This window comes from Carya illinoinensis, chromosome 5 (genome assembly GCF_018687715.1).
Source record: "Carya illinoinensis cultivar Pawnee chromosome 5, C.illinoinensisPawnee_v1, whole genome shotgun sequence".
Lineage (NCBI taxonomy): Eukaryota > Viridiplantae > Streptophyta > Magnoliopsida > Fagales > Juglandaceae > Carya > Carya illinoinensis.
Window position 1 is genome coordinate 44,647,122 of NC_056756.1, and position 18,309 is coordinate 44,665,430.

Below are 18,309 nucleotides of genomic sequence, written 5' to 3' on the forward strand. Positions count from 1 at the left end.
AGGAATTTTATGGGAAGTGAAATAGTTGAATGGATTCAGTCATTATGCTTTATATGCTGCCAGAAAGTTGATCTCAGGAGATTGAGGAGGCTGCACTGAACTGAAGATGTACATCCATTTTGCAAAGATTTTGAATTGACAGAATCATGTCCAAAAGGGTTATGTGCAAACCTACGTCATTTGTATATATTTCATTTTAAGTTAAGACTAATTCCAGTAGGAATTTCTTGTAACTAGCAGGAACCAAACGAGTACAAGTCACTAATATTAATGGAATATTAATGTACATTCCAATATGTTGGTTGTGCCAGTATATAAAGTTCATTTGTTAGAGATGGATTCTACCATATCCATAGATGGAATGTGGGACCAGGTATATTTACAATTAAAGGAAAAAGCTGGAGTGCCATCAGGGGGATTTCAATTAAATGAATGCAGTTTTGCCATTCGTTTATGATAAATGCAGCGGCACACTTGTAATCAAATGAGTAAAAAATGCTGCTATTTATTCTGTTATATACTTGGAATAAATCCACCTTCTCCAAAAACCTAAATCCACCTTCCCCTTATTAACAGATGAGGATCAAAAAAAGCAACACTGTCATCAATACTTGAAGCGCATCAAAACTGACTGAAAATTATTAACATCCATGTGTTTGCTGCAATAAAACAGTAAATAACACTTTGCTAAACTCTACAAAGTCAATTTAATTGCACAAAAGTTCTTCTTTACACGGTGAGGTTAACACCATACAATTTACATCCATGGTCTTGGTCCAAACCATGTGCACTTCAAAAAAACCATGCAAAACCCATCTAATCCATACACCGTACATCACATAGAATTTATCCGAACCAAATAAACACAATTACAAATGTCAGAATCCAGTACAAAAGCAAAAGTCTTCGCTTTTGCTTTTTTAGATTCTTTGCTGATTCTCTCACTTTATCTTCCCTTTTCCGAACGGCATACTCGCGTTGTAATACATCATTCCACGTAATAGTTCTTGCCTTATTCTCACGGGCATGAAAGTTTTCCTCTAGCAAATGAAGTATATCGGCCCATACAAAAATTCACACCTTGCTTCTCCCTACACACAGTATTAATTTTCAATTAATATGATAACAAACACCCCAAGTAGCAAATCATTAGGCAAAACAAAACAAAGCAAATCATCAAATTGCTTTTACCGTTTTATAGTTTGGGCAAGCGAAAAATCGCATTCCAGGATTTTTTGATGTGTGAGATGTCTTTTGTGGTGTTTTCAAACCACACCAACATGTTGGAGATTCCAATACAAAATCATTAAGTAAAGATGATGATTGAGATGCTGACATGACTGATTCTGAAAAACCAATGAAAATTTGTGCTTCTGAGAAGTCGAACTCAGGGTGCTGTAGCAAGAAATTATATTTTTGAACTAGGAAAAGAGAACCCATGTTACCAAGCATCTTCAGCATATAATGGAATCAATTGATACACATGGAATGCGAGGAAAAAGATATGACTGCAGGTTTTGTGTACTTCCTGTTATATATTGTCTTAAGCGTCGAAATACACACGAAAGAGTTCATTAGAAAACTAGATGTGAAGGCCTAGAAAGAAACTTCAAAGCTAGTTCTGTAAAAGGGGCACCTAGGTCCGTAATGAATTTTTGCCACCTATGGTTTCGGGGGTCAACTTCAGGTAGTTAACGGACAAAGTTAAACCGAGTCTCATATAGTTAAAAAAGGGACTGATGTAGATGGCGACTGTAGCTTATTTACTAGTGTTGACATGGGTACGTGTTGTGTCAAAGTCTTATTTTCTTTTGCTTTTGAAGAGGGAGGATAGCAAAAATATAATAATGATATTCTTTGGATAATGTTTAAACACGAATGGGTTGAAACAAAAGTGTCACAAAGTACAAAATGAAATGGCTTATTTTAAAATTTTATGTTACCAAAATCAGAAACTAAACATTACTATTCGATGATATTTTTAATAATGGATTAATTGTATGTGTATGTGCAGAAGAAAAAACAAACTATATGCTTTTAGCAAGAATTGTGCTACTCAAACCAGAAACAGATGCAAACCAAAACTATTTAAACCCAAAGTTGGTAGAATTGCAACAGCTAATCAAAATTCAAGTCCACTTTGATATTATGGTTAAAGGGATCCTACCATGCTACCAAACGACAAGCGGCAAGTGTAGGGAAATGGTTGGATTTTGAGTTCAACTCTTGGGTTAAAGCTAAAACAAAATATCGCAAATGAGTTTACATATTAGCCAAATATGCATTGGTTTTACTTATAAAATCAACTCAAGTACACCAAAGAAGTAATCAATGCGATTGAGATAATTTTTTGAACTGTTTTTTTCCACCAGAATTACCAAACTAATAACCTTCAAAAAATTAAAACATAGAACTACCATAACAGAGGTCTAAGACGTATTCTGAAAGAACAATTAGAAATTAGACAACATAAATGATACATTTTTCAGATATGAGAATTACACATATCAACTGCCATATGTGCTTTTATTTTATTAATGGTGTAATAGTTTATCATAAATTACACATGAATGTAAGAAACTTCAAATATCAATCCTAACCTAAGATTTTCAGTATGTGATGAAGGAGCTTTTTTTCTTTTTTCTGATAAGTAAAATCGTATGCGATGGAGGAGCTTGATATCATAACCTGGATGGCGAGTAATAAATTCCCTCTGTTTATTCTGTTTGGAATTGGATGTTCCTGAAAAAAACTTGCACAACAACCTTTGTTATCTGTAATTTTCTAGATAAATGAAGTATATTTCGTTGTCACAGAGAGAAAAAAGATAAATGTATGCCATGAGAGGCAACATCGGCAACATCCACAGCCCCTCACCATTACTTTCTAGCAAATACAGAGAAAAATAATGAAGTAAATAGACAAAAAAAACATGTATGTCGAAACCCTAGAAATCTGTTTACCTTCCAGGAGATTTGAAGGATTCGCGTTGGTGGTCTGATTTCGTCTTCGCGTAGGTGGACTCCCCCCTCCTTGCGTCGGTGGACTGTGGGCGAGCTCGCGTCGTTGGACTGAGGGCGGCTTTGTCTCGAAGGACTGACGGCGACTTCGCGTCGAATGGACTGAGGGCTTCGCGTTGGTGAAGTTAGGGACCGCTTGGGGACTGATCTCCTCGGAAGGGCTGAGGTTGTGGTGGGGAGGGTTCAGCTTGGTGGGTGCTTCGCTTCGAGGGCTGAGATCGGAGAAGACGAAAGGATGAGGATGAGCAAGATGAGGGGGAGTTTGTGGGAGACGATCTGCTCATACGAAGGGGAGAGTGGCCTGAGCTACCTGGTGGGGGGATGGAACCGACACAGGTTCGGGGGAGACTCAGGAGAGAGGAGCGAATACGAAGACCTGTTTCTTTCTCAAAAATCAAATGGAAACATAGAGGGAGGGAACGGGGAAAGCTGGAGGGACAATTTGGTCTTTTACCAGATCCACGTAAGGTGTGCGCCGGTTGCTCCCAAACAGGGGCTGCTTCCAATAATATTTCAATATTTAATGATGAGGAAGAGTTACAAGCAAATTTTTAAATATCGTTTCAGTAGCCATTTTAATTAAGGTAAAGTACTGAAATAAATGAAATATTTTGGTATCGTATAGAGGTACCATTTCATGAGTCTGTATATAATAAATTATATTTTTAAATAAATAATCACTCATATTCATCATGAGAATGAGAGTAGAGATTTGATTTTTAGTCCTCGAGAAAAGTGAATTAAAAAAAGAAAAAAAATCTTCAGATATAAGAATTTGAGTGAAAATTAAAAAGAAAAATCATAATTTTTACATTAATTACAAAAATTTACTAATTTCAATGTTATACAAAAAACTGGCTGATATTAACCAAACCGCATCTGCACGACCGGTCTTTGGTCCGATACAAAATACATATATTTCCTATACATTTCCTACAAGTTTTGGGACCGCTTTTTCTAAAACCATACCGAAACGCATTGCACGATTGGTTTCTTTTTTTTTTTTTTTTTTAAACTCGGGCACGATTGGTGTTTGATCCGATAAGCAATAGATACATTTCCTATGCATTTCCTTCAAGTTTTGGGACTACTTTTTATTGATCACGTGGCGAAGTGACCAACACTTTTGAAGATCGTAAAGATCAGATTCATCATGAGGAGTTGACTTGCCAAAATTCAAGAGCAATTAATACGAGCTAGAAGTATATTTCACCATTATTGTTACTTTGGGTTATATTACTTTTTTAGGAACTCCACTAAGACCATTTCAATGAATTGACGATTTGTTCCCAGCTCATGAGTGGGAAAGTCATAGCGAAGATCACACAAGCTAGCAAGCAGTTAAACATAACCAAGCCTTTTATAGCAAATAAACTGTGTCCAAACATAAAGCAAAACCATACAGACATATCAACAGGATATGCGAGTTCCATAATGAAATACATTTTTCAGAAGCCCAGCTCCATCACTTTCTGCTATACCACGAACATAAAAGCCAGTGTCATTTGTCACACCAAAATACTACATAAGCCAGCCGCATACATGCGCCACGCCTATACTTATTTTAGTTACTTATATATTGCGGTTACCTTGTATGTTGTGGTGGTCAGAGGGTATGAGGCTTCTCTGAGTCCTCAACGCTGGAATGGCGAAACCAGGCCTTCTCTTCGAGCACAGACCCCTCACCACCATCCACGGTCGGAGAGGGGGAGCCACTCTCACTGGCTGCAGCTGAGTTTTGCTCGGCTGGAGGACCGAATACCCCGGTTTGAGGGTGTGGAGCCCAGTAGGTTTCAGACTGGGGCGGAATTACATTATCCGGGACAATGCTCGGAGTGTGGTCCTCCTCGTTCTTGTCATAAACCGAGGCGTGTGCAGCCCTCCTGAAGTCATTAAGGATGTTTTAGTTTTGAATATGCAAATGAAACCAATTATTTGTAACAAAGAATCCAAAATTGAACAAACTTATCAATTAAAAAGAATCCAAAATTGAACAATGCACAGCATGTTTGGCATGTCGTAAAGGATGACATAAATTATTGGGATATAAAGATAAGCTGAGAGGAGAGAATTACTCGAACAGAGAAGATGTTAGGCATGAGAACATACAACGGACATAAATACATGTGGTATCTTCGTATTTCCTACGTCTTAGGTGGAAGGACATGAACTAGCATGCTTGGCATTTAACAAAATATATTACATCGAATGATATAATATGCTTTTAAGTAATTTTATATATCAATTAATTAATGAGAAATCACTTAAAATAATTTAAGTTTTAAAATAATATAACTCTTTTACTTGAAAGGGCAAAAAAGGTAAAAATTAAATTTACAAAAAAGAAAGCTAGACAAGGCTATTCCAACCCATACACTGCCGCGTGCGTGTGTGTTAACTTTTACCCTTCCCGGAATACCTATGTCCTTTTCATGCAACGGTGTAAGGGGTAGGCGTGTCCCACCATGCGTTGAAACTTGAAACCTAAAACTCAGTGGCCGTCCCATTCCCACAAAATATCAAAGCTTTTATCTTAAAAATGCAAAAGATTATCCATCCAACTCTAAACCAGTCCAAGGGTAAAACCGTAAAAGGAATACCTTCAACATGTGTCATAAAATAAGCTGTGAAATGTGGGAGGCGGTATCATCACTCTTTCAAGAATTAAGATTATCATTCAAACCGCCACGTCAAAATATACAGCTATCAAATTTGCTAATCACGTGAGACACTGGCACGCCAAGAAGATAACGATAAGGCAACCCAACCGACACCAACCAATTTTTCGACACTAAAATATTGTCTACCGCATTTCCTAAACTTTTGCACCATAAAACGACAACAAAGACAAAAAGCAGGACGCGACACCAAGCACGTACAAAGGACCGTTCGCGTTCAGCAATTTGTTTATTACAAACTGCAGTGTCGCAATAACCAAGTACTAGTTGTAAATATCTTCCCCCAGATAAAAAAAAAAAAAAAAAAAAAAAAAAAAAAAAAAATTGTGATTAAATAAATTAAACAAAATAAGAGTACAAGAGATAAGGGGTGACTACATCAGTCGATTGATATTAATTCTCTAATGGGATAATCCAAGTTACTAGAAATATTATAATTAAGAGACGAGCCCAAGATCTAAGGGACAAAGCATTGAACAGACAAATAATTATTTTCCACACTTGGGTGGATGCCGAGTCACGACTCACAGTCACACCACCTAAATCTTTAAAATATATTATTATTATTATTATTATTTTACCACGTGACCATCCAAAACTTAAGATAAGAGAAATGATAATTACAATTGAATGTGTAAATATTATGTAATTATTTAAAAAAAAGTGAATAAATATATAATTTACATAAAAAAAAATTAATTTTATAATAATACATTGAAAAATGATTGTATATGCATTGTACAACTATACGTAGCCTTACTCGTAAAATAAATTCTAAAGAAACGATTGGCTTCAACTGTTTAGCCATCATAGGATCACATGCAGTGAGTTCAAATATAGGAATGAATGTATCTTATACCCACGAAAGAAAAGAAGAAGGAATAAAATAACACGAGATAAAAAGAGATGATGTCAATTCTTGGACGGCATGATCACAGGCAAAGAGATGATCACAGGCAAAATTCGGACAAACAATATGGAGTATAATACAAACCAAAAGAAAAGAAAAAAAAAAAAAGAAGAGGAAATGGTCAAGAAGCGTGATTGTGTACACAGAAAATAATTCAAAATTTTTGACTGAAAAATCAGGCCAAGAAGGATATCATCCTTGTGATTTTGTTAAATTTTCAGGTGTTTTATCTACAAGGAAAATAAAAGGGAAAGAAAAATCCTTATACCAATTAGATAGTTAATGGACTTTTAGATTCTTAGATAAGAGCGTTTAGATTGAGAAATGATTTCAACTCATCTCATATTATTATTATAATTTTTTTAAATTTATAAATAAAATATAATAAATAATTTAATTTTTTCAAATCTTAAAAAGTACTTAAAAAATGATAGATTCCGTGAAAGTTAATTCCTCCCCTCCCCCTCCCCCTCCCCTTTAAAAAAAAATGTTATCTATAGTTATTTTTTCGTATTATATTAATGTGATTAGTCAAAATAATTATTTTTTATTAAAAAAAATAATGCAGCTAATTATATTAATAGAATGTATAAAAAATACATAAAAATGACTTCAAATCAAATTTTTGAAAAAGAAATCTTACTAACTTTGCGTGCACATGAGAATAGGTTGGATTGTGACATGTATCGTGGCCTACATGGGGCACCAAACTCCACACAATCAATTTTGAAGAGAAAATTGCCATGTAGCCGTATATAGACTAGATGACCATATAACCATGGCAATTTAGCGAAAAGCATAGGCCATACTAGATCATCACGATCATCTAGCCGTTATCGTGATCGAAATTGGATCTAAATCCACCGGAAGTCTAAATTAAATTTTAACCCAAGGTGGCAATTTAGGTAAGATAGTAATTTATTCAACAAAATATGTCATATAGAAATAAATAAGTTGAAAATCAAGGTCTCCGAAAGATGCATAATTAACAAAGAAAATGAAAGGTCAACATTGCGTGAACTATTTTTTTCCCCCTAAATTTAGAAATAAATCTACTCAATGAAATAAAAATACCGATGATAAGATGGCAGAGCAAGAAAAAGAAGTATGAAACAGAGTATAACGAAACAGATGAACAAAAAAGATGCCTTGATTTTCCAGGGAAACAAAAAGGAAAAAGTTCCAAAACGCCTAAAAGTTATCCACCAACCATCTAGAATTCCAGATGTTTACAGAGATTCTAACATTTCCTATATGCCCATTTCTGTAATTATAAACTACGGAAAAGTACACAACAACAAGGCCTCCCTGTTTTATGATCTAATGGTTAAAGATAATTGTGAAGAACAGAGTTTCAAAATAATTTCCAGAGACTGTTGTATATGCCCGCCTCAGCGTCTCAGATCACAATCAGACATGCACTAAATTAACAAAACTAATTAAATTCTATATATTTATGAACTTTCTGATAATCTTAGGAGCCACTCTGTCGGAAAATATTCCCGGGAAAGTCAAAGCAAACCCCGGCTAAGAAATTTTCACAGAAACTATGAAGAAAAATCAAAGCAAGCGTACCCCAAAATATTTTCATAGACAACGAAACCACCCCCAAGAAAATATAAACAAACAAAGGGAAGAAGGGAAGAATGAAAGAGCGTGGAACCTGAGAGTGAGAGCAGAAGGCAGGGAGGGATCACGGGAGTTGGAGGTCCAGATCTGGTTGACGACACGCTTGCCCAAGTTCAGAGCAACACCTCGGCTCTTGGAATTGGCGGCCATACAATGAATGCACCTAACGAGGCAAAATACAGTTGAGAGAGCGGAAGCGAGTGTTGAGTGTGTGAGAGAGAGAAATGGGTTTACTTTATCTGTTAGGAAATGGAATGGGACATCCATCCACCTTCTGGCTTCCTTATAAAGGAAAAGGAAAGAGGAATGCGTTTAGGTGGGGTGACCGGTGAGTCTAGTGTTGTTAACTGTCACAACATCCTCATTTCCTTGGACCGCACCTACCCCGTACGTTTTTACCTTGTACCAAACGGTACCTCCCCAAAACCGTTCGTCGTTTCTTTCTTTTTAGATTCCCGTTTTATGCCTGAAAAAGATATTTTACTCTTTATCTTCACAGAATATGCTCTATCTTTTGTTCTTAGATTCCGTCTGTCACCTAAGCATCCCCGTTAACTTGCACCAATTTCCTGTTTTCATTTATTATTTTTGCCAAAAATACTTTAATTATATAGATTATATAAAAATTAATATTACTTGATGTAATAATTTAAATTATAAAATTATTTTAATTATAAAATAGATTTAATAAATTTTATAAAACTGCATTAATTTTTAAATTTCTTTTATATAATTTTTTTATATCTGTAACAATTTTTTTTAATAAAACATGTATTAATCTCATTGGTATTCAATTAATAAATGAGATTGTAAAACTTGAAAATACTAAATTCTCATTTTTTATTAAACAATATTCTTATTGAGTTTAGGCTTCTCATTTAAAAGTTACGATATTGGATTTTTACCATTTCAATTATTTCATTAATTTCTATATTATTAGAGCAAAAAAATGATTTTTATTAGTACTTTTAAAAATGATCTCTTCATTGTTTCGTTAAATAATCGAAAAATAAATATAAAATAATAATTTATTTTGTTAAACATTTGATATTATGCATGCAAAGAGATTGGGAGTAAAGAATTTATTACAATATTTTAATAAATGTGCAAAAAAAAATTGATCTATAAAAGAACTTATAAATTATTATTATATGACCTCACGTAATTTAATATAACAATTTAATTTATAAGCAGATAGATTTAATATTCATGTTAAATGTTATCAATAGCGCATAAATGGTATTAGTTTACTTGTAATAGTAAAATATTGTTCATAAATAATTTAGTATTCACAAATTTATTTGCGGATACAAGAAGTCGTGTGTTTATTAAGGCCTTGTTTGAAAAACTAAATCATCTCATCTTATATTAAAATTTTTTAATTTTTTTTCTAAATAATAAATATTACTAAAATACAAACACTTTTATATTTCAAATTTTTAACTTTTTTATCTAATTATTTACTTAATTATTACAATTTTTTCAAATTCTTAAACAAAAATAATATTAAAAATCATATTTTTTAATTTTATAATATTTTTATTCAATTTTTTATCTCTTATTTTTTTAAATCTAATAAAACATCTTATTAATTATTTTAATATTATTTATATATTTTTCATATCATCTTATGCCCAAACACTCATAAACGATAAGTATGATATAATTTTATCTATTTTTAAATAATTGTATAAAATTTCACATGAATATTCTAAATTGGACTATGCTACGTTCAACGATCTTTTCTGTTGGGATTTTTTGCCAATAGTGCATTTATACTCCCTTTTCTTAGCTATTTTTTTAAGTATTTTTATAGTTTTTAAAAAAATTTATAAATTTATTAAAAAATAATTCCTTAATTATTAAATAAAAAAATAATAGAAAATCTCGATACACAGTCGGTGACTTTATCATTTTCGTTCTAAATTAGTAGTAAGTAGTTTGCCGGTAAAAAGTGAATAACGCCGTTACCTTTTGTTCACGCGTTAGATACACGGTACACGTAACGAATATATCCTGCGACTCCTTCGAAAGGACTCCAGCGGTTCAAGTTTCAACAAACATTTAAAAATAATAAAAACAAAATTAAAATAGTCTTTGAAATTCCAATAACCATTACGTCCTTTCACGGCTGATTTCGGGGGTTAGCATATGATCCTCAATGAATGGCCACCACGTCTCAGCATTGGTGAAGTGGACCTTCAGTTCTCGGCATTTTGAATGTAAATTCATGGCCTTCCTCTGAATAAGATAATAAGATGATATGGAAAAATGCAGAAAAAATTGGTAGAGTTTTGAAAAACTTCTTAAAGATAGATCCTGTCACATCCTCCAATATATATCTTAAATGGTTTCTGAAGATCAAGGTCGAAATTAATACTTCATAACTCTTTGAAGATAGGTTTATCTTAGCAACCCAGCAAAAATCTAATTCAAATTTAAAGAATTTTGGATACGAGATCCATCAAGCATGGATATTATTAAAATGGCTGACACACTCATTACATTGGCACCACTGCTTTCATCATTTCAAAAAAATTAAAAGCCACAAAGATTGCCTTAAAACAATGGAATAAAAATTACTTTGGTCACGTTCAGACTGAAACCATTCAATCTCAGAAATTCAAAAGCAAAATCCTACCCCTGACCTCATGTTGTTGGAAGAAAACTTAAAATTGAACTTAGAAGAACTCCAGTGTAGAGAAGAATCTCTTTAGTACCAGAAATCTAGAGTTACATGGCTTACCACCACGGACCTTAATACAAAATTTTTCCACACACCCACTTCTATAAGGAAAAGACAAAATAGAATTGATTGCTTAAAAACTGGCTCGAGACAATGGACTTCTGATAACAATACCATCAACCAAAAGTTCCAGGATCACTTCAAAGAAATCTTTACCTCTACTAATCCTGAAACTTCGAATGAACTAGCAAGCCTCTTTCCCATCAAAATCACCAGTGCTGACAATCATTTCCTTTACCATATCCCAACTGAAGAAGAAATTTCTAACACCATCAGCCAAACTCCATCCACAAAAGCTCTTAACCCTGATGGTTTCACGGGCCTCTTCTACAAGTTTTATTGGGATGTCATTAAAAATGATATCATTGCATCCATAAAAAATTTCTTTATTTAAGGCCAACTCCTTAAAGAGTGGAACCACACTAACATTGCCCTGGTCCCAAAGATTGCCAACCCTAATGCTCCCCATCATTTCAGACCTATTAGTCTTTTCAATGTTTGCTATAAAATAATAACAAAAATCCTTACAAATAGGTTTAAAATCATTCTCCTGAGCATTATCTCCCTATTCCAAATAGCTTTTATCCAAGGGAGATTAATTCAAGAGAACACAATTTTGGCTCAAGAAATCTTCCATTCTTTGAAAAAAAAAAGGGGGTATAAAGGATCTTATGGACATTAAAATTGATATGAAAAAGGCTTTTGATTATATGGAATGGCCTTTTCTCCTCTCTATCTTCAAACATTTGGGGTTCAATAAAAATGGATAAACTAGATTAGTGAATGCATATCCACAGTTTCTTACCCCATTATTATTAATGGATCCCCAAATGGTTTCATTCTCCCCTCTCGAGGTATTAGATAAGGTGACCCTTTATCACCCTTTCTTTTTATTTTAAGAAGCAAAGTGATCTCCAGACTCATATTCAGGGAAGAAATGAAAAACTCCATAGAGGGTATTAGTTTTTTCAGAAGAGGACCCACTCTTTCCCACCTCCTTTTTGCACATGATCTTATCCTATTTGGAATAGCTTCTCCTCAAAATGCTGAAGCCTTTGCTTATTGCCTGGATACATATACATCATGGTCTGGCCAAAAGATAAACTTTGGTAAATCTTCCATCCACTTTAGTAGAAACACTCAGAACAATACCATAAGAGAAATAAATGAATCATTGAACTTTAAAATAGCTCTTCCCAAAATTAGATATCTTGGTCTTCCTTTCTATCTTGGAGCTGACAACATGAATTTATTTCAAGAAATAAAAGAAAAAAAAATACAAAATAGAATGCAAGGTTTGAAGTCAAAGCTTCTCTCTCAGGCGGATAGAACCACTCTCATTAGATCAGTGGCTAGCACCATTCCTTCTTATACAATGTCCATTATCTGGATGCCTAATAAAATCACAAAGTAGCTGGACAGCATCTTTCGAAATTTTTGGTGGGGGCATGCAAACATTAATAATCATAAGTTCACCCTAAAATCTTGGAAATCAATCTGTATGCCTAAATCTCTAGGAGGTTTAGGTCTTAAAAAACTATATTTCTTCAACAAAGCCCTCATTTCAAAATTCGCTTGGTCTCTTGTTAACAACTCTAATGGTCTTTGGAAAAATTTTGTAAAAAACAAATATCTGAAAAACTCATATTTCTTTGTTGTTAACAATAAGCCAAATGCCTCCTGGTTTTAGAAAGGTATCTTAAAGCAAAGGGAGTTTATCAAAAACAATAGGTGCATGCAAGTTAACAATGGCTTCTCTACTAAGGTCTGGTCTGATCCTTAGGTACCCGGTCTCCAAAATCTTAAACCTCTTCCAAATCAAAACATTATAGACCTTGAGCCTGACATGAAAGTGACAGAGGTTACTCTTAAGGAACCTCGAAGATGGAACATCATCCTTCTATAGGCCCTCTTCACTCCTGAATCTGTCAATGCCATCTTGAAAATTCCAGTCAGCAATTATAATTATTCTCGTACCCTTGACAAAATAAAATGTATCCATCACTCATCAAGAATTTTTTCTGTCAAGTCGGCTTACACTGCTCTAACCAAAACTAAAGCTCCCACTTATACCCAAAACTCTGCAAACATTTGGAAAAAAATATGGAAATTAAAAGTACAAGACATATTGAAATTATTCCTTTGGAAGGTTGTGCACCAAATACTTCCCACAAGATCTCTCTTAAAAAGATTCATCTAGATGGAAGAGGATCAAAGCCTCCACCCATTGTGTAACACACAAAGAGGAAAGTGTTTCTCATCTTTTCCTCAAATGCTCATTCTCAAGAATCCTTTGGAGAAACTCAAGATGGCCTATTAACATTGAAAACTTTGCATCTCAGCCTCTCTCAATTTGGATCTTAAACATTCTTAATCCATCATCTGTTTTACAAATTCTAGAAGAGGATACTTACTCCTTCCAACTTTTTGCTATCCTCGCCATGGATAATATCTGGTTTCTCAGAAACCAAGTTATCCATAATCAAATCTGTTATTCTCCAAACTGGTTTATGTCAAAAGTTTCATAGATATTTAAGGAGCATAGTAGAGCCTAGAATATCAAGTTCAATCAAACAGAAAACAACTGGCAAGCACCTCCACCTGGATTCCACTCTCTCTCTTTTGATGTGGCAGTAAGAACTCATGGTAGCACAATAGCATGCATATGCAGATCTGAAGTAAGAACTCCAATATATATCCAAACAGACTTCATACATTCCACAAATCCAAATGTGGGTGAAGCTGCAACGGCATTAATGGTAGTTCAAGAATCAATGAATAGAAAACAAACAAAGATCATCATTGAAGGAGACTCTCAACAAGTTATTCAGGTCATTTGTAATTCAAAGTCACCAATAGATTGGGAAATACAGTCGATCTCCAAGGACACCCATCACTTACTCCTTGTTTTGAAAAATGGAGTGTCAGGAAAATTCATCGATCTCAAAATCGATGTACGCATAACATTACACAATGGGCAGCTTCCAATCTTGTTTATGGAAGCACTCATCAATCTCAAATTTCTGATTGTGTTTTAGAATTCCATAGTGGTAAGGATTCTCTATTTTCCTAGTTTTATGTATAATTATGTATAATTAAGTAGCACTATGGATTATGGAAACTTTGTAATATTATTTTAGGAATGAAACTTGCTTACAAAAAAAAAAAAAAAAAAAGAATTCTAAAAGCTGAAAGGTCATTATTAACTATTTAAAAAATTCTAATAATCATCTTTAAAAAAACATTGTGACTTATAATGTATAAAAGAATTCAAAAACATATTTCTATTGATTTAAAAACATTTTTAAGAAAAAATGATCTTTTTTTTTTATAAATTTATAAAAATTATATTTATAAATAATCCTAGTCAGTTCTTACTGGGGTGAAAACTAATGGTATCAATGCGATTTTGATTTAAAATTGAAACCGTACTTACAGCTACTACATACGGATAGAATTGGCCGAAACTGACCGGTAAATGGAGAGAAAACATCGGTTTCGGCGTAATCCCAGTCGGTTGTCAGTGTCATTGGAAACTCATAAATACGGGTGTCAAATCGTGTTAACGGGTCGTGTTCGTGTCGTGTCAAATCGTGTTAACGAGTCATATAAGTCAACCCTAACCCGATCTGTTAAGCTTATCGTGTCAACCCGTTTTGACCCATTAATAAATATTACGAAATATGTTTTTTTTTATAAGTAAACAAATAAATTAAGAAAAAATTACGAAATAGGTTAATACGATACAATACAACTCATTTTAAACTATTTATATAAATGGGTTGAATAGGCCTGAAATTAACCTTTTTAACATGATTAAATTTAGTATAATTTTATATAAATGTTAAAATTACAATATCTATAAAAATTATAAAACTAATTATAAGTCCAAAACTACAATCCAAATAATAAAAATATCGAAATTGAAATTCTAACAATTTTATTTTTAGATATAAGAGTATAATTATAAATTTAACTTTCTTAACGTGTCATAATGGGTCAAAACGGGTTAACCCGTTAAGCAATCGTGTCTTAACGGGTCAACCCGTTTTGATCCGAACCCATTAAGGCTAAACCCTAACCCGCTATTATCGTGTCGTGTTCGTATTGGGTTAACGGGTCGTGTGACATATTGCCACCCCTACTCATAAATGAGGTGCAAGTTGCAACCGTGCGATGAGAGAGAGGTGTGCAGCGGATGGTGGAGAGAGAGAGAAGAAGAAGAAGAAAAAGATGGAGTATTAAACCTAAACTGAAAAGACACAATTTCCACTAAACAGTATCATTTCATTTTTTTTTGAACAGTTTATATAAAATGATGCCGTTTTATTTAATTTTTTTTTTTTTTTCTAAATGGTTCGTTTCCAAAACTGCTGGACTGGCTGACGTCGATGTTTTCAAATTTTCACCGCATGCCAACAGGTGTTCCATCTATTTCGGCCAGTTCCCATTATCGTCGGTACAACTGGCTCTATCGATTATTGTACACCCCTAATTCTTACATTGACCAGAATCTATATCAATCTTGGTTTGTTTTATCATTATTGTTATTAATAATAACAATAATTCTTATATTCAATGCATTAATTAAAAACCTGGCAAAATTCTACATGCATACCAAGAGATCGAAAAGGATGCAACGCCTCGATCGCTGACAACAAAAACAGGACACAGAGAGAGACTGTTTCGTGACTTTCGTCACCAAAAACAAATACGTAAAAGCAAATTGATAAATTGTAATGATTTTGTATAATATATTATATTTCTTTTATAATAAAAATAATTTTATAATTTAATATAAAATATCAAATTATATTAATTTATAAATTTATTATTATAAAACCTGAATAAAATATTTTTCATGTGACAATAATATTTTCTTTCTTTATAACTCAGATTACTCAGTAAGGTAGACAATAGTTTTATAAAAAGCAAAAAAAAATGTTTTATTTTTTTGTTCACATTATATTTTAATATTTTTAAATATTTAAAAAAATAAAAATATTAATAAGAATATTAAATAAAAATTTCTTATTCATTTAAAAAAGAAAAAAAAAAAACTCGAAAGCGGTAGCTGTCAATAGAATCCCTAATTTTATTCTAACTAAAATGCTAAGAAAATATATGAGGGCGGTTATGCCTATCGCTGGAGGTTCCTGTTAGGCTATTTTTTTTTTATCTTTTAAAATCATTTTCTTACATTTTTAAAAATAAAAAATTATAATATAATTAAATAATATTTTCTTAATTATTAAAAAAAAAAGGAATAGTAAGCTCCAGCGGGATCCCACATCCCCAGCATTTTCCAAAAAAAAATCTGATTAATTTTATATATCACACATAAATTTTTATTTTTTTATTAAGTATATAATATATGCATAATAAGTAGAATAATTTAATTAATTTAAAAAATTACAAAATTATAAAAATGTGATATGCAATTTAAAAATGATGAGTAAGAAACCCAAAAGCTAAGAGCATTGGCATTGGCTTCATCAAAAGCCAATGCATCTTTATAATTTGATGAATATACAAGAAACTGCCCTGCATTGGATTCGGTAAAACCAATTCGCTCAAGTTTTGAGCTACAGTGAATCGCTCACGTCCTTCATATTTGAAAGGCTACTGTATCACTTTCATCCTTATATTTTATTATAATTTTAATACATAGCCGGTTACTTTTCTCTCTCTCTCCTTTCCCTCCCCGCGTCTTTCTCCCCCCCTTTCTCTCTTTCTCTCGTTTTCGTCCGAACTCAGAAAATCGAAAGGGACTCTTCTCCTCCACGCAAAATCAAAGCAAATCCATGGTTTCTCTCCTCAAATCAAGTGCGATCTTCTTCTCCATTTTCTTCCCATGTTTTTTGCTCTCTCCCTTTCTCTATTTCTCTCTGTAACGATATTTCCTCACCGATTCTTCCCCTTGTCTTTTCTTCACGTAGAAGCAGAGTGATTTACTGGGTTGCTTCCTTCAGCACTTGGCGCAACGTTCTGCTCCCTTCAGGTTCGTCTCATCTCCTAATTTCTGCAACCCTAGGTCTATCTTTCGCTTTTTCTTTTTGTTTGTTTGTTTGTTTTGTTTTGTTTTGAGGTGGAGCTGAGGGTGGTTTTTGTGGTGGTGGGTCTGGGAGAGGATGGGTTGGGGATAATGGGGTCTTAGAGACTGTGGGGTCTATAAAGTATAACCCAAATAAAGTGAGCATTAACACTAAATAAAGTATAACCCAAATAAAGTGAGCATCAACACTAAATAAAGTATAATGTGAACATCAACACTAAATAAAGTATAACCCAATACTATATTTTCAAAGTGATCATCTCTATCGTTTCTATTTCCTTTTCTTAGTGGTTGTATCTGTCTTCCATGCCTTCCTAATTGCGTTAATATCTTTCATTTTTTCTTTTTGTTTGTTTGTTTGTTTTGTTTTGTTTTGAGGTGGAGCCGAGGGTGGTTTTTGTGGTGGTGGGTGGGAGAGGATGGGTTGGGGATAATGGGGTGTTAGAGACTGTGGGGTCTATAAAGTATAACCCAAATAAAGTGAGCATCAACACTAAATAAAGTATAACCCAAACCATGTGTGGGATGCTGGTAATAGTAGCTGCTTACTTTAATGTAAAGAATATACTGTTATTTGTAGCTTAAAAGCATTGAAGTTATCAAATGGGAAAACTACAAGATTATTTTATGGATTTTTTTATTAGTTGGGTTAAAGGAACCTGGTTTATGTATATGAATAATTGTTTATTTTAGTGATCGATTACCCACATTAATCGTCAGATTGGAGCTACAAGATCAGTAACATGATCATGCATTTCCATATGTAGTAAACAAGGCCTTTTAAATTATAATAGTAAGTAAAGGCCCTCCCTGGAAGCCTCTTCTCAGTACCAAAGTCAACATGATAAGTGTATTATGTAGGACATTTTATTTAATTACATGGGACATGTTACTTAATTACTCCACATTGTTATGCCCTGCTGTCATGCTATGTTATTAAGCCATTTTTTTCCAGTCATGTCATCTATGTGTATTGATCCATGCATTTCATATGTAACATTGCATGCCATGAAAATTCTCATCAGATAAGTAAAAAGAAAAGTCATGAGAACAAGAATGATTAAGCTTTAAGAATGGCTATAAGAGATGCATGGTACCAATACAGTAATGTGTGGACACACAAGCCACATCGAATCATGAATTAAGGTGTGGTCTACCATGGTAAAATATGATACGAGATGTTAGTGGTTGCCCCTGTAAGCTATGGCCACAGGTTGTAAATTAGATCCCAACCTTGAACACAAGGAATAATGTGTGATGGCCATAAGGAA

General features: G+C 33.4%; 1 protein-coding gene and 1 long non-coding RNA gene across 2 annotated transcripts; both read right to left on the bottom strand.

Moving 5' to 3' along the window:
* Positions 1-688: 688 nt before the first annotated feature.
* LOC122311647 lies at positions 689-3,653 on the bottom strand. The gene is made up of 2 exons (XR_006242830.1): positions 1,192-3,653; positions 689-1,091 (listed from the first exon to the last, which is right to left on the bottom strand). It is a non-coding gene; the product is annotated as an uncharacterized LOC122311647 (long non-coding RNA).
* Positions 3,654-4,361: 708 nt separating this feature from the next.
* Positions 4,362-8,517, bottom strand: LOC122311787 (late embryogenesis abundant protein At5g17165-like). The gene is made up of 2 exons (XM_043126460.1): positions 8,272-8,517; positions 4,362-4,903 (listed from the first exon to the last, which is right to left on the bottom strand). Exons 1-2 carry the CDS (start codon positions 8,502-8,504, stop codon positions 4,627-4,629), a joined length of 510 nt encoding a protein of 169 aa, XP_042982394.1. The 5' UTR covers positions 8,505-8,517; the 3' UTR covers positions 4,362-4,626.
* Positions 8,518-18,309: the final 9,792 nt, after the last annotated feature.

Excerpts from the sequence above, each read along its gene's own strand:
- LOC122311787 (XM_043126460.1), bottom strand. The coding sequence starts at position 8,504 with ATGGATGTCCCATTCCATTTCCTAACAGATAAAGTAAACCCATTTCTC. Across the intron at positions 4,904-8,271 it reads CCTTCTGCTCTCACTCTCAG|GAGGGCTGCACACGCCTCGG; the intron begins GTTCCACGCTCT and ends TAATGACTTCAG.